At 51.0% G+C, this 15,000-nt stretch overlaps 1 protein-coding gene across 6 annotated transcripts in view; it reads right to left on the bottom strand.

The window, feature by feature from the left end:
- PBX3 (PBX homeobox 3) overlaps positions 1-15,000 on the bottom strand; it is a 98,922-nt gene that overhangs the window by 7,021 nt on the left and 76,901 nt on the right. For 3 of the 6 annotated variants that reach the window (XM_021414028.1, XM_021414024.1, XM_021414029.1), the window contains exons 3-5: positions 12,327-12,568; positions 7,605-7,795; positions 6,012-6,147 (exon numbers count right to left, since the gene is read on the bottom strand). In XM_021414028.1, the coding sequence (XP_021269703.1) occupies positions 6,012-6,147; positions 7,605-7,795; positions 12,327-12,568 (569 nt within the window). Of the gene's footprint in view, positions 1-6,011; positions 6,148-7,604; positions 7,796-12,326; positions 12,569-14,931 lie in introns of all 6 variants that reach the window. The other 3 variants (XM_021414026.1, XM_021414027.1, XM_021414025.1) reach the window with 3 other exon arrangements.

The raw sequence follows: 15,000 nt of genomic DNA, 5'->3' as shown, positions 1-15,000 counted from the left end.
CCGTGCAGAGGTCACGGCTGGAGCAGTTCAGAAAAGATCCTGCAATGGTTTCTCAGTGCCTTTGTTTAACTTCAGCGCTACAACAAAGCTAAACAACAGCCTCAGTTCGTAACACAGGCAACAGCCAAAGCTGCCCAGACAAAAAAGCATCTGTAACGAGACAGAGGTAGAGGGGAGGGGACTGATAACAACACAAGCGGCAATTAGCCATGCCCTGCAATGAGGGACCAAAACCCCACGCTGCAAGGCACACAGTGACACCGGGCTGCTCCCACATCCCAGCAGCACCGCAGAGCTCCGCGGCCCCTCTGCAAGCCCAGGACTGCATCGCAGCACCCAGCAAGGCCCCTGCCACAGGACCTGTGCTTTAGGCAGCTGCAGCTTTTAACACAATTAATGAAAAGCATCCAGCTTTTAACGGTAATTCAAGACGCGTACCTTATACATTCTCTTCCCTATATAGTACTGTCTACTGTACTGTATCCTGTATATTGTACTTAATATTTATCTTGTCAGTCAGAGAAGCAATAATGCATTAATGAAACCTAGCAAATAATTATTGCAGACAATCAGATTATGCTTTATTAACAGTTTCATAATTGAGGAATCTCTGTACATCAACTATTGTCCGTGGATGTGCACGAGATCCCTCTGTTTATGCACACCCGCGGACCAATCAAACAACAGCCATCACTAATAAAGGTTTATTTAATTCTCACAGTAAAATTTTAATATCACCAGCAGCCTGGGGAAGCCTCATCGAGTGGATTTGCTTGACATCAGATCGTTTCCATTCTGCTAGTCCCAATACTTCTTAATCTTTAATATCAAGGCAATTAAAATTAATGGCCACTCATCCAGAGCCACTGTGGGCAGTGTTTCCTTGACATCAATTGTTTGATGGGATTACCTAGAGGTTAAACTAACAAGCAAGGTTTAATTGGAAGCAATGAGAGGAGCAGCAATCGTACGTTATGTTTAACCCGTATACCACATCCAAATGAATATCCAGAAACGTTCAACTATTCCTGAGACCAAAGCGCACGCTCCATACCAGCCGAGCACAGCGGCCCGGGCTGTGCAACTGCAGCCCCCGGTAGGGACGTCACAGCCCAGCGCCCTTTGCTTCCCGGCCGCAGGGCTCAGCGCTCCCACGCCACACATCAGCCGCCGCAGGGCGCGCAGGGCCAGCACGGGTGGCAGGACGCGGCCGGGGCACAGCTCAGGCAGGATGAGCCGCGTCCCCACAGAGTCCTGCTGGCTCCACGCAGCCCGCCCTGCCCCAGTGCTGCCCCGGCACCCAGCGCTGCCATGGCCACCAGGCTGCCCGGGGCACCCGGTGGGGCTGCCGTGCCCTGCTCCTGGTGCCACCGTGGCCTGGCTCCTCACACCACCGCGGGCTCACCCTAAAAATGGAAGTCGTCTCCACGGTGAGCTGCTTCACAACACACTTTCCATTGAAACAAACTATCTATCTCTTCACATTAAAAACCAACATCTTTCTGTTCCTGATCATTGAAGGTCAATTAATTAATTGGGCTTAATTGTATATTACATTTCAAACAATACTGTTGTACTTATTTATCACATTAATTGCAATGTTTAATAAAAAGACAATAAATTATTACTTAAATCATCCTGATGCCTAGTGTGGGATTTGGGATGGGACGTGCCTGCTTTTTGTCTCTGCACCGGCTGCGTTCTTGGGATAAATCAGGCCTCGTTCTGCAGAGAACCAGCTGACACAAGAACACTGCTGTTGAAATAAGTGAACTAAATATTTATGGATCACAGAAATTTTTCCATCGTGTTTCCAAGGGTTTGTAGCACTGTTTATATTCTGTACCTAATCAAATGACACAAAACAGACAAAAAAACCTGAAAATAAGCATGGTATGATTATGGTACGTGTTCTAAAGCTAACAATTTTACATCTAGAAACTATTTATTTAAGCTCAAATCTTTTTTTCCTTGCTTCCCAAATGAAGTCAAGGATAAGAGCCTATAAATCCGCAGCTCTCCACGTCAGTGTGCTTACCAAAACAAACAGAGCAGAAGAAGCGGGGCTGGGAGAGATGCTGAAAATCAGCGCTTGCATTCTTTTTAAAAAGATTTTTAAATACACTCTCTTGTCAAGCGTATTCTTCTTCTGTTTGAAGCAGTGAAAAATTTTATTGCTGTAATCCACTGACATGCTTTCAGCAACAACTATGCCCTTTCTATAGCTCATATGATAGACTGATAGTTGCTCATGACACCCTGAAAGAGACTCATCTGCAAAAGTATAAAACATCAGCCTCGCAGCCATGGCGCAGAGAGAACAGATGACACAGTTTATCTCCCGCAAACACGTGCTGATCGGGTGGTTCTAAATTACAGCCAACAATGTTCTGTTAAGGACATTTTTCCCCTAGAATTACCTTTTCCATACTCTTAAAATGAAATTATGTGAGGTGTTCATCTTAATAAATAGTTTGTCTTTATGCTTTTCTTGAAACACTTTCTATACACTGTAATTTAAACACCAGTACCAAAACTAAAACCATCTACCTCCCACCTCCAAATAAATGATTCCGGGAGACAAGTTTCTTTGCAGCTCAGTGAAGCGCCACGGCAGCAAAGTTTCCAGTCAGCTGCTTAAGGGGGGAAGGCTGATCCAAAATTCTCACTAATTAAGTGTTTGAGGGAGAACATGAATCTGCCCCCAGCATTCCTAAGACACTGACAGTACAAGTCAGTACTGGATCATTGTGAGGAGAGGCTGCATGGGAAGCCCAGCTCAGACAGAAAAAGGACCAAGCTTCTTCATCAAACAAGAACAGAAACGGCCAGGAGTTTGGAAAGCCAACAGTTAGCTTTTTTTCCCCCTTCTCATTTCCCAGCTCTTTGCACCTCCAGGGCCTCTGCAGCCAGGGAGGCAGCTTGGGCACAGCGCCAGGCAAGGCAATGTTGGAGGGAATCCTGGTCAGGACTGGAAATATATCTGCTTAGAGATTTTTCATAAAAACCGTGTGCAAGGTGTAGCTCAGTCACTCGCTTGGATGCCATTGCTCATCCCAGGTGATGCTACTCCTGCCAGTATTTTAAATGACTGCTCAATTTACCCGATTTCTGGATTGCATCCTCTGACTTCTGCTGCCAAGCACTAGAGCAGCGTGCACTGTGCTATTTTACAGTGCATGCTCAGAGCTTTTCTGCTAGATGGCCTCAAAAATACATACATTTTTCAGTACAAAGAAAGACGACTTCAGCCCAGTTTGACCTAGTAAATATCAGCTAATCCTGCAGTCTTGCCATATGGCCTTTGGAAACGCCTCAGAAAAATCAAAGAGCAGGATAGCCACAGTATGCACATTTTCTAGTGGTGAAAGCACATCTACCAGGAATACAAGTAACCAGCTGATCAGAGGCACACCCCCCTCTCACTGCATGCTCCTCTCCTGTTAGGTGATACATTGCCCAACGTTCTGGCCTTCCCATTGTCTGGGGCTTCTTCCAGCCATTTATACTCACCTTCCCAGACTGAAACTTCAGCCATTGCCCCAGATCTGCATCTCTGCCAGATGTTGTCAATGCTTTGTGGCTAACGCTGTCCTTACTCTTAGGTTGGGAAATGTCACCCTTCAAAGCTCAGGATGTGCAGAGTGGTACAGAGGAGGCAATGCAGCTACTCCCATCACTCACCCAGGCTTCCTAATGGATTCAGGGAACAACTAATTCATGCTCGTATCAAATATTAAAGAGGCAAACCTATATTCACATTACAGGCTGACTGCTGCTGCTACTCCTTTGGACCATCTGCCTGCCTTTTATTTCATTCTACAACATATACATTAAATCTTACCAAACAGCCAATTAAGAAAGCAATCAGATCTATTAGCACTAGAAGCGATCAGTTATGGCTTCTCAAACGCTCCATCTCATTTCCTTCAGCCTTCTCAGCCTTATCTAGGTCTACCTTTTTATCCGCCCACTCTCCAGGATCACCAACTCCTCTTCTGCCAGGCACAGCTCTTTGGCTCCTGGCTGGACACAAAACATCTCTTCAGCAGGTCTGCTGTGCTCTCCAGCACAGTGTGCGTGTTTTCCCTGATTACATTGTGCCAGCAGAGCCGATTTCTGTCTTCTCCAACTTCATGTTGATGATGTTGGCTCTCCTAACTACACAGCAAGCCGCCTTGGCTCTTGTGGGGGGATTTTTCAAACACCACTTACTGGAGGAATTGCAGTAAGCCATACTGTGCCAAAATGACTGAAACCAGCAATGAGACCTGGCTGTGGACCAAGCTGCACAGGTCCTCCAGCACTCTGCAGCTGCTTGGCTGGCTCCAGGCATTTGGGAGAGCTGCAGTGATACCTGTGGGCTGGCAGAGCTGCCCAGAGCTGTCTGCAGGGCTGCAGTTACTTGTGTGATGCTAGCAGTGACAAAGGAGAAACTTCAGAGCAAGCAAGCTCCGTGCCAAGTCTCCCCAAAGGAGGCTCTCTGGGCCACAAACACCATTTTCTGCCCGTGCAGCAGGCTCAGTGCAGCAACGTTTGCTTCCTTCTCACTACGAGCATTCTCCAAGAGGAAAAACAAAATTCCTGCATATCACCACAGACAGTTGTAAGTGGACTGGGAGAAACCACTCCCACCTCCATCCCTCACCTTCACTGGGCACACATGCTTCCCATCCAGCAGGAGCGCAGGACATGCTGCATGCAGAGGAGCAAGTATGGCACAAGCATACTCTGCTGGCCTCTTTCACAGCAGAGGACAGTTGTGCTAGAGTTTGTACATCTGATGGCACATTCAAAGTTAATTAAATAAGATCAGATTTTGGGAAGCTGAGTGGCCTTTCTCACAGAAGATTTCATTTGAAAGTCTTCAATAAAAAGCCTGAATTTTTCATGGATTCAATGGAGACTTATAAAGTAAATCTCAACTCAAGTCTTAATTATAAAGCTAAAGGTTGTGCTGCTAATAATGCCAATACTGAAGCCTGCAATCATTAATAGTTAACACACTTGCCGCAGGCGTTGTTCCTCTAAAAGACCTGAAATATTGATAAGCAGAGCTGACAGAGCTGGGAGGAGATGGCATGCAGCCCCGCAATGGGACAGCTGGAGAACAGGGACACTGCCGGTGAACGTTCTCTTCTGCCATCCAAGTGTAACCTTTCCCAAGCTGTGTGTGCCAGATTTGCTGTGGGATTATTCTGGCTTTCTGTCAAGCATACAGACCACAAGAAACACAACATGTAATTTTGCTTTTTAAACTGGTGAAGGAAACAGTGAATGAAAGTTTGATGTATTGGTGTCATCGGCCTGAATGTTACTGTGAGGACCCAGCTCCAAGCTGTACGCATATTTTGGCCTGTACAGAAAACAGCCCCAGCCAATGGAATTAAGACCTTCTGATTAGAGAGATGCTGTTTTTCTTGCATTAACTTTACAGTAACATCTGTTATACAAGATAAAAGGAGTCAATCTTCCCGATTCATTTTTGCTACAGAGAAACCACTCGTGTCACTTCAGTAATATCGAGAGGCTGCACGACTGCCTAGCTTAGAGAAACAACGTCAACTAATCAAAGAAATTCTGATCTATAGAGATAGATTATATGTTTGTCAATAAACTGGGTTTCCCTGAAATAATGGAAAGTTGTAACAAATTCATAATGGACAATAAGACTCAGCTAGGAAGAGCTCTGACTGTACAGAGAAATCAGACGCCAAGCAGGCCGTTGCCGTTTCCACCTTTTTATTTCCACCACCACACACAGCTCGCCCCAACCAGCCCAGCTGCCTGCTGCAGGACGCCTGGCCGCAGTGCTCAGCCATGCCCTGCTTCCCTGCTGAGCCCTGAAACCACTCGTTGTCAGTGAAAGAGCCAAAAGGATCAGGGCAGAGCACAGGGCAAGGACCGCCCGCGCGTCACAGGGCCCTACCGAAGCCCACCCTGAGCTGGGGCAGGGGCAGCTTGGCCAGGGAGCGGCGGGGGAACGGGGTCGCGCTCCCCCTGCTGCCTACCTGCGATACCGTGATGCTGCACTTCTTTGCCAGCTCTTCTTTGGCTTCTTCACTGGGGTAAGGGTTACTGAGGTGGGAGTAAAAATACTCGTTCAATATTTCTGTGGCTTGTTTACTGAAGTTGCGTCTTTTCCTTCTGAAATGAGAAAAGGAAACAACAGCTGTTCCAGTGCCAGCAGAGCTCCGGCAGGACGGCACGCAGCACGCAGCCACCTCCACACCCCCCAGCCCCGCCGTCACCATGCTGAGGGCTGCAGCTCTGACCCGGCCAGGGTCCGGGCGCTGCCTCCAATGTCACCCAGCCTGCACAGGGGTCTTCCTCCCAGGGACACAGACAACTCCCACACAATGCAGGCTGAGACCCTGTGGCCAGAGAGCAGGAGATGAGGCAAGGGCAGGCATGGAGACAGAGCCTCAGCCCAGAAGAGCGCACTGCCTGCTCCACAACGACACCTCCACTGCTGACAACGGCAATCACTCAGCCAGGGCTCCCATACAGGGCTGCTAGGGTGGGCACAGCAGGGCCATCCGCATGCCATGTCCTTATCCAGCACTCAGGGAGCCAACCAGCCCACACACGCTGCTGAGGGCAGCGCGGGCCCCAATGCTGAGGCACTCCCTGAGGTGCAGGCCACGGCCTGCCCAGGCCGAGGACCACAGCAGCAGCACCTGCATAGCTGTCTTCTTTCATGCTGCTTGCCGCTCTGAAAGCTCCTCACAGAGTCTCCAGTTAGACATTCAGTCAGAGCTCCCTTCCCTCCAGGCCAGTTGCAATCACCAGCAGTGCTGCGGGCCAGCAGGCAGCCGAGCGGCAATCCCCAGTGCTCTCTTCCAGGAGTATCACAGTGCTGCTAAGTACGCCGTATCCTGGAGCAGGCAGACTCTCCCTAGAGCTGCATTTATCTCATTACTGTGCTTCCGCTCATTTTGCCTTATTTACCTTCCTCCTTTTTAAAGAAATCACTTTAAAATGTGCATCTGCAAGCTTTACCTTTTGCAGTTACTGGAGCTCTCCATAGACATTTCCTCCAACTGTTTGTAATTACCCTAATTTGCCACACCTGCCAGTGACCTCCTTGTTAATAAAATTATTTTGCTCTTGTTTAGCTCCTCACAGCTTTCAGGTGTGAAGCAGGCACTGGCTGCTAACGGCAGGCTCCACACGGGCTCTCCCTGCACTGCAGGGCTCAGCTAGCTGCCAGGCTCTTGTGGCAGGTACAGTGTTAGGGAAGCATCTCACCTTCTTGGGGCATCCCAGCAAACCCGGCTGTTAGCCCCTCTTTTGCCACCACCTACCCTACTCAAATGACAGCTTGCTGGGACAGGGGCCAGCAGATCTGGCCTTCAGAAGCATCAACACCTTTCTTATCTCAGGCACAAGCAGCTGCTAATTCAGAACCAGCCTCAGGCTGTGGCACATTGTTCCCAGGAAACCTGGCTATGTTGTGGGGCTGGTTATGGCCCTATGCTGGGAGATGCTGGTACCTGCAGCTATTTAAATAATCTGCGGTGATGGAACAGCGCTCGGCACAAACACTGCCAGCAGCAGCCCCCCCATCCCAGCAAGAGCAGGGGCAGTCATCTCAGCCTTACCTGGCATCGAGGAACCTCGACCTTAAAATCATGACTGCTTCACAAGTACTTTGCTTGAGCTGCATCTGGATGGAGCTGAATTTTCGATGAATGATGCCCACCATCCTTTCAATCTCCTTAGGAGAAATGGGACGCGTTCGGCTCTGTTCTCTGAGCAGGTTCATCACATGTGTGGTAAATTCATTACATGCCTGCAAAGGAAGGAAGGAGTGGCTTAGAAATTGTTTTGTGCCACCCAACAAGCATGCAAACCCTCACGCAGCCCCATCCCCAAGCACAGCCATGGGAGCAGACTGCAGCAGCCAGCACTGGCACGATTCCTCCTTGCCCTTATCCCTTCCCATCCATGAAGTGAGCAGAGCCCAGTGCCTCAGCCAGCCAATGGGGAGTGGGATCTGGAAGGCACCAGTAAGTGGCTGGGAGCAGGAGGATGCGAGCAGGGGCAGGAGGATGCGAGCAGGGCCAGCGCACGCTCAGATGCATGAGCACAATCTGCCAGCAGCCAGCACTTCCAGGGGTGCGCTGAATGCAGGCAGGCAGCACGGGAGGATTTAACTCCCCACAGAAGGTTGGGGAATTTAAACCTGTCAGAGCAGCCCTGTGCAGCCCCCTCCTGCACATGGCGTCACAGCCCGGCTGTGCCCAGCCTGGCCTCACAGCGCAGCCAGGCGCTGGGGAGCGGAGGCTGTAGCAGCCATCCATCACCAGTCCCAGACTATGCGGGCGAAAGGACACGATGATATAAACTTCTGCAGGCTGCATCATCACTAGGCTCTGCTGATCTGAGCCTCTGCGTGACCAAGTGGCTGTCACGCTGGCATCCCAGCTTCCCCCCACGCAGGCTGCAAGCTGCCACAAACTATGCTGATTTATGTTTCCTTTATCTCTTTCAAAAACAAACCCTGGGCCTGCTGCCTGCTTGGAGCATGGCGGTGCAGCCCCAGGTTTGCAGGCACAGAGTTGGAGCGCGGTAGGGACCGGGCCAAGGGCACACAGCACTCAGCCCCACCAGCATTTCTCAGAGGCCAAGAGGGGCACACAGCGATTGCACAAGGAGCCCTCCTCGTGCACTGCAGAGCTGCAGTCACTTTCAAACAAGGCTGAAGGTCTTCACTCTGTGCATCCAGCGCACAACCAGACCATGTGCATTAGGTAGCTAACTGATTCCAGCTCAGCTTTTTCTCCTAAAGTCAAGGTTAAAAATATCATTACAATCTCTAGTGGTTGGCAAGCCTGCCTGTGATAGGAGGGCTAGAGTTCTATGATCTTTAAGGTCCCTTCCAACCTAAGCCATTCTATCATTCTATGATTTGTCTTACGATTACGTGTTCAGCTATTTTCCTGCATTTCAATAGCTAGTGTGAGGGAAAGAGTTAAAAGTGAAAAGTTTATGCATCTAAAAACTCATAATTTCCTATAACATTTGCTGAACGTCTCACAACTTATTAAGTGAAGCCATCTATGAATGCAAATGCTGATTAGCAATTTGGCAATAGCCCAACATTCGCAGAATTCACATAGCTTTTCTTTAAACCAGTAGTTCATACATGATTAATTAGAACATCTCATTTATGTAGTGTGCACTTTAGCTCATTACTCTAAGTAAAATTCGTTAAGTATTTACATTTAGATAATTAAAATCTGGGTACACCCTTAAGAAAGATGCATACACTTCAGGCAAAGTGATTTTTTTTCTTTACACTACTGAAAGCAAATTACAGGCTGATTTACCTCCCCGCCGCACCGCTGGGAGGCAGCGCCTGGCTGGGGGCAGCGCGGGTGCCCCACCACAGCAGCACAAAGCGCTGGGTGCTGCAGCCACAGTGCTCCGGGCTTCCCACCGCAGTCTGAACTCCAGGTGCAGCTACCCGACCTGTCTGACCCGCATTTGCCATTTGCGCATTTTTCTTCCTTTCTGGTTGGATGCTTCACACTACCCGAGGTGCCACAGAGCACCCACTCCCGCTGCCCGCTGTCCCCACTCACGCCAAAAACAAGGAGCCTGCCCCAACCCCTCCAGGCTGCGCGCCTCGCGCAGAGCAGGGGCTGCTCCAGGTGCCCTCCTTCTCCCCGTCCCAGCGGAGGTCTGTCCTGCACAAAGGCAGACCCGGCCTGTGTGGCACTGCAGCTCTGACACGGGGCGCCTGGTGTGTTGGCCTCGCCGTGCCAGGAGCCACCAGCCCCTGCTGCATGCTGGCCGCTCACTGTGGGAGCCCCGAGCCAATCTCTGCTTCAGCCATCCGACTGCTGACAAAAGGACCAGCTTTGGTCATCTGGTCAGCGATGCGCAGAAGCGAAGGATGCACCAGGGTGCAGCCACAGCCCTCCTGAGGTGTGGGGGGCTCGGGCTGCCCGGGAGGTGCTGCTGAATCAAAGTCTCTGGCACTGAAGAAACGCTTCGGGCACGCAGCTCATCACATGGCTGCTGTCTGTGAGTCCAGGGAATTCATTTTCAAACTACTATTCAAATGGTAACTGTTACTTAGAAGTGCTTTTGATTCTCCGCAGATATAAAAAACAGACTGTTTCAAAGCTGAAGAAGCAAAAATCTCTCCCTGAATTTACTTAAACTGCTGGACAAGCCCTCATTTGGTTACATCTCTGCAAAGGGCCTGCTTTTAATCTGTTTCCCCAGCATCTCCCATCTGTGGCGTTCCCGCAGCACAGCCGAGTGGAAGCACGGTCAGGCGCTGCCGATGCTCTGTCTTGTTTTCTCTTGTTTATTTATAACGTCCGAGCTACTTGATCCCTCTTTCAGTGCTATTTTTCAGGCCCCTGCTTGGTGCCTGAGACATTATTAATAATGTCAGGTTATAAGTGATGGCCTTGTTAACCTGCTCAGAAACCTTGTAGGAGTGCAGGATGCTTCTGCGAGCCTTAACGCTTCATCAAGGCAAGCACGAGGAAAAGAGAAGGAATAGCCCCAGACAATCCGCAGCCGCACGGTGCCACAGTGCTTGGAGGGGGTGGTGGTGTCTTCACAGCAGCCACACTTCACCCCAATTTGGGGTGAATCCAGAAGACATCTGTGAACTCAGAAAGCAGGTTCCCAGCTGCTCCAGGAGGCCTGGGACCCTTACAGTACTTTCGCCTACAGCAAAAAAATGTATTTCAGTGTAATTATAGAAGATAGCTTTCAATATGTCATCTCTATTATAGCAGCTGTAAATTATGGAAGGAGCTGCCTGTGTACGACCATCTCTCCTGGCACACAGCGAGGGGAGAGCTGCGTGATGGCATGACACACTTTCCATTTTCCTTTCTTTTTTTTTCCATGCGCATTCCCCTAGCTGGCAACAAACGTCAGCATCAAACTCCGTCTGCAGAGCGTCTTCAGGAAGGACTCGGTGTGGGCTGTGCGGGCGAGTGCTGTGGGAGCTGCCCTGCTGGGTGCGGGGTGGCCCTGCTCTGTGGCAGCAGCCCGGCTGCAGGCACACGGCGACGCTCAGCCCCAGCCCTCCACTGCTGAGACAGGCGCTGCTCTGAGACAGGCGAGCAGGAGACAGTTTGCTGCAGGGCTGGAAATTACCATATTTCTGTAGAGCAGACGCTGCTGGGTGTCAGCATCAACGGGGGAAGCGTACATGTTTCAGGGCAGCTTCACTTCTCTCTCTCTCCTAGCAGCACTTGAGCATCCTCCAAAGTTCCCCGTGGTGTGGACGGATGGCTGTGACATTTCAGTTGAAACCTTTGTAAATGGAGCTACAGGGCTAAAAATGCTACTGCTTCCCCCACATCATTAAACTTATTAGAGGCAAAGGAGACGTGCCAGGAAACAGCTGTAAGCACCGACCTGCATTTGCTTCAGCCCCAGATCTGTTTCCAGCCCGCGTCCCCGTGGCTGCAGCAGACACACTCCTGCTGGAAGGCGCTCGCTCTTCTGGCGGCTGTCCTCATGTCAGGCTGCAGGCTGTGCACTGGGCACCACTGTGTGAGAGCTCAAGGGGCCCCGCAGGACACTGGTGTCTTTGGGGTGGAGTGGGGTCACTCGAGGGAGGAAAGATTGGCACAGAGGCACCCAGCCCTGCACAGCAAAGGGGGGAAGCTGTGGGAAGGCAGCTGGGGCTGCATGGCGCATGGTTCTCTGCTCACGCAGCTCCAAGAGGTTTTACTGCCACTCCTCATCTTGTTTGTGGTTTGGGCCTGTTCAGACCGACACTGCTGTGACAGGCAGGGCCAAGGGCAGGGCTTCCCCTGCTCCATTCAGGAAACCACCGCTGATGGAGTTCACTGAGCTGGTGGGCTCAGGGTTTGCCGGCTTTATCAGGACACCGTTGGGAGCGGAAAACAAAGGCACCGCCAGAAGCTTGCGAGGGCTGAAGGTCTCACGGCACCACACTTCCCACTCCCTCCGCTCCAATGCAGTCATTCACTGAGAAACCAGAGCCTCCCCACCCCTGTGGGTGGCCAGCAGCACGCACACAGCACACAGTGCACCCAGCCCCACGACCATGCCGAGTCTCCTGAGCCACCCAGGGGCACACACAGCATGCTCCATCCGGGGCTGGCTCTGCAAGGGGGAATACTGGCTTGGGTGCTACTTCATGTAGCTACAGACAACAGAGAACACTTGGGCATGCAGACATGCGCCCTGTGGCCCTTGCAGGCAGCACAGGCAGCCGGAACAGGGAGAGCCACCGGAGCCTTGGGCACCGGCCGCTGGCAAGCGGAGGTGCAAGGGCAGCAGTGGGGACACAAACAACTGAGAGGCTGATGTCTGACCTGTTCATATTTCTCCAGCTCTGTGTGATAGATTTGTCTGATCTGGGTCAATTTGGCTCTGTAATCTGAGTGTTCAATAGAGTTATCTGAAGACCCTCCAGAGGCTGCTGCGGCTGCAGCTGCTGCCGCCGATCCCCCACCTTTCTCCGGACCTGAGACTCCTTCTGCCAGAAGCATATTGTCTAGTCTCATTAGCTGGGGATCGGGAGGGTCTTCCTCCTGGGCTCCTCGGATGCTCAAACCTTGGGCAGAAAAAAGAGAACAAGAGAAAACACCGTCAGTACTTCTTGCATCTGCCCACCCCTGCCCGCTCCCTTGCCCTGCCCGGCCCTGTCCTCATGGGAGCACCCACGGAGCACGGCGCAGACCAACCCCATGGGCTCCCAGCATCCTACAGAACCCTGACAGTTCCCTGCCAGAGTCTTCCTTCAGCTTTTAAAGGACCCTGCAGATTTTTTAAATACTTCATTGTAAGTATTTAGAGTATCCACATGAGTACAGATGCATACACCTTCTGGCTGTTTTCCAAGGAGTATCTCCATCGACACAAGGCTGGTATTATCCCAATACATTACATTGTACTGACGCAAGACCACATGCTAAACGTAAATGCATTATTTATTTGGAAGTACAAATTTTCTTCTCGTTTCCTTCCAAATGGATCTGAGCACCGCACTCCTCCTCCACCTGAGACTTGCCCAACTGGATTCTGCTCCTGCAAGTCCAAGTGTTGGCACAAAGGGCCAAGGAAAGGGCTGCTGCTTCAAGCTCAGTGGCTCAGGAGGAGCTGCGGCTCCGCTGGCACCAGGCACTTGGCTGCAGTGATCTCTGGCTCCACACAGGCGACCAGTGCTGAAAGCTCCCATAGGGAAGGGGAAATGGGGCAGAATCGAGGCAACGGCCCAGAAATGGCCACATGGAAAGCAGCGTCGAGGAGGTGGCAGCAGGCACAGGATGGCACAATGGGGCACGGGGCAGGCACAGGGAGCAAGCTGCTGTCACCGCAGGGGCACTCGATGTGTTTGGAATCACCAGTGCTCTTCCACCGCATTTTTGGGAACAATACTCTAAATCTAATTTCTGTTTTAAATAGAGAATTTCCAAAGTGATGCTCAGTCAGCATTCTCCTCTGCATCCTATAGATCAAGGCTGACAATCTGTAAGTTTAATCAGGTCATGCAGGCATGGTGCCAAGCTGTCATCAACAATGTAGAAAACAAAGTTTAAAAATAATTACAGTTGTAAAGAAATCACTAGAGCTGTGGCTTCCTGAATCAACGTTTCCATTAAAGGCGTGATGCAGCCACGTACATCCCAGCCCAATTAACCTCCTTACACCTGTACAGGATGATGCTGCCATGCTCCCTGCACAGGTCTCAGGGCCCAGCTGCCCCCCCGCTGCAGCGCCCATGCCTGGCAGCTCCAAGTGGCAGCACCACCGCAGCCCGGCTCAGGGATGGCCACACTCCTGCCCAGGCTCTGCCCGGAGTCCAAGCGCTCTGCACAGCGTGGACCCCTCCGGCCATCTGCCCAGCCCCGAGACAGCACAGCATTTACTTTGCGCTAAAATGCACCTTTTAAACCTGTCACCTTCATTTAAAACTATAATTCCATATAATTTCATGGGAATAATAAAAACATTTCATCGTCTCCTTAAATTATTTCTGTTGCCTGTTCAGAGGTTCGCAGATGATATGATGCATCACCCAGTGCACCCTGTGCACAGCTCAGACCCTGGCCCCGCTGCTCCACATGCAGGAGGCGACACCTGGGCCCAATATCCACTGCCAGGACCTGCTGCCCCTGCTCCCCTCAGACCAAGGGCTACAGGGCTCTGTCCAGAATGATGGTACCCATCCAAATTTAAATTCATATTCAAAACCAACATTCCTTCTGTAAATTGACACAGGACAGCGGACGTTCCAAGGCTGAAATGCAGAAGACGATGTCTGCAGAAGAAACCGAAGGAGTCGTTGGCCCTGAAGCACAAGAGGAAGGAATTCAGCAGATACGGACAATACGAAGGCACTGCAGCTGTCCCTGGAGCAGGTGACGGGGGTACACTGCACTCACCTGGATGTTGAGCGCTGCACTTGTGTGCAGAGCATCCAGCCTGCAGTCAGCTGCAGACAGAGATGACACAGTGCACGTGTGGGGATGCAGCGTTTGTTCTGCCCCTGAGAGAGCCACACCGCTCACTGGAATGGCAAAGCCAAAATTGACCAACTGGTTCCAACAGGCATTAAGCTGTGCATTAATTCCAGCCTTTCCCCAGGAACACAGTGCAGCTCAGCCCAGCCAGGCACAGCTCCTGCAGCCACGTGCAGCTCCTGCAGCTCACATGCCCACAGCCTCAGCTCCACGCCCTGGCACTGCCTGAGCAGTCAGAGCACCTCTGGGCTCCATGCAGCAGGGAAGGCTCTCTCTGGTTACTGGCAACATGTTTTCTCCTATCAGCACCTGCCTTTGTAAATTACTCTTTGTTTGAATACGGTGATAATATACGTATTTTTTGACATATAAGCTCACACTCAGTGGCTATTGTTTCCCTGTTTCACTCCTCAGTATATCAACCTATGAGTTTATTACTGCTTAGCTCACTGACCTTTCAATGCATGGCGGAATGGAGGTGCGGCACGGACTCCAAGAACACAACAATACATCACTTCCAGGA

Source organism: Numida meleagris, chromosome 16, assembly GCF_002078875.1.
Source record: "Numida meleagris isolate 19003 breed g44 Domestic line chromosome 16, NumMel1.0, whole genome shotgun sequence".
In the NCBI taxonomy this organism is placed as follows: domain Eukaryota; kingdom Metazoa; phylum Chordata; class Aves; order Galliformes; family Numididae; genus Numida; species Numida meleagris.
The sequence above is the reverse complement of the archived record's forward strand: the minus strand, read 5'-3'. Positions and strand labels throughout refer to the sequence as shown.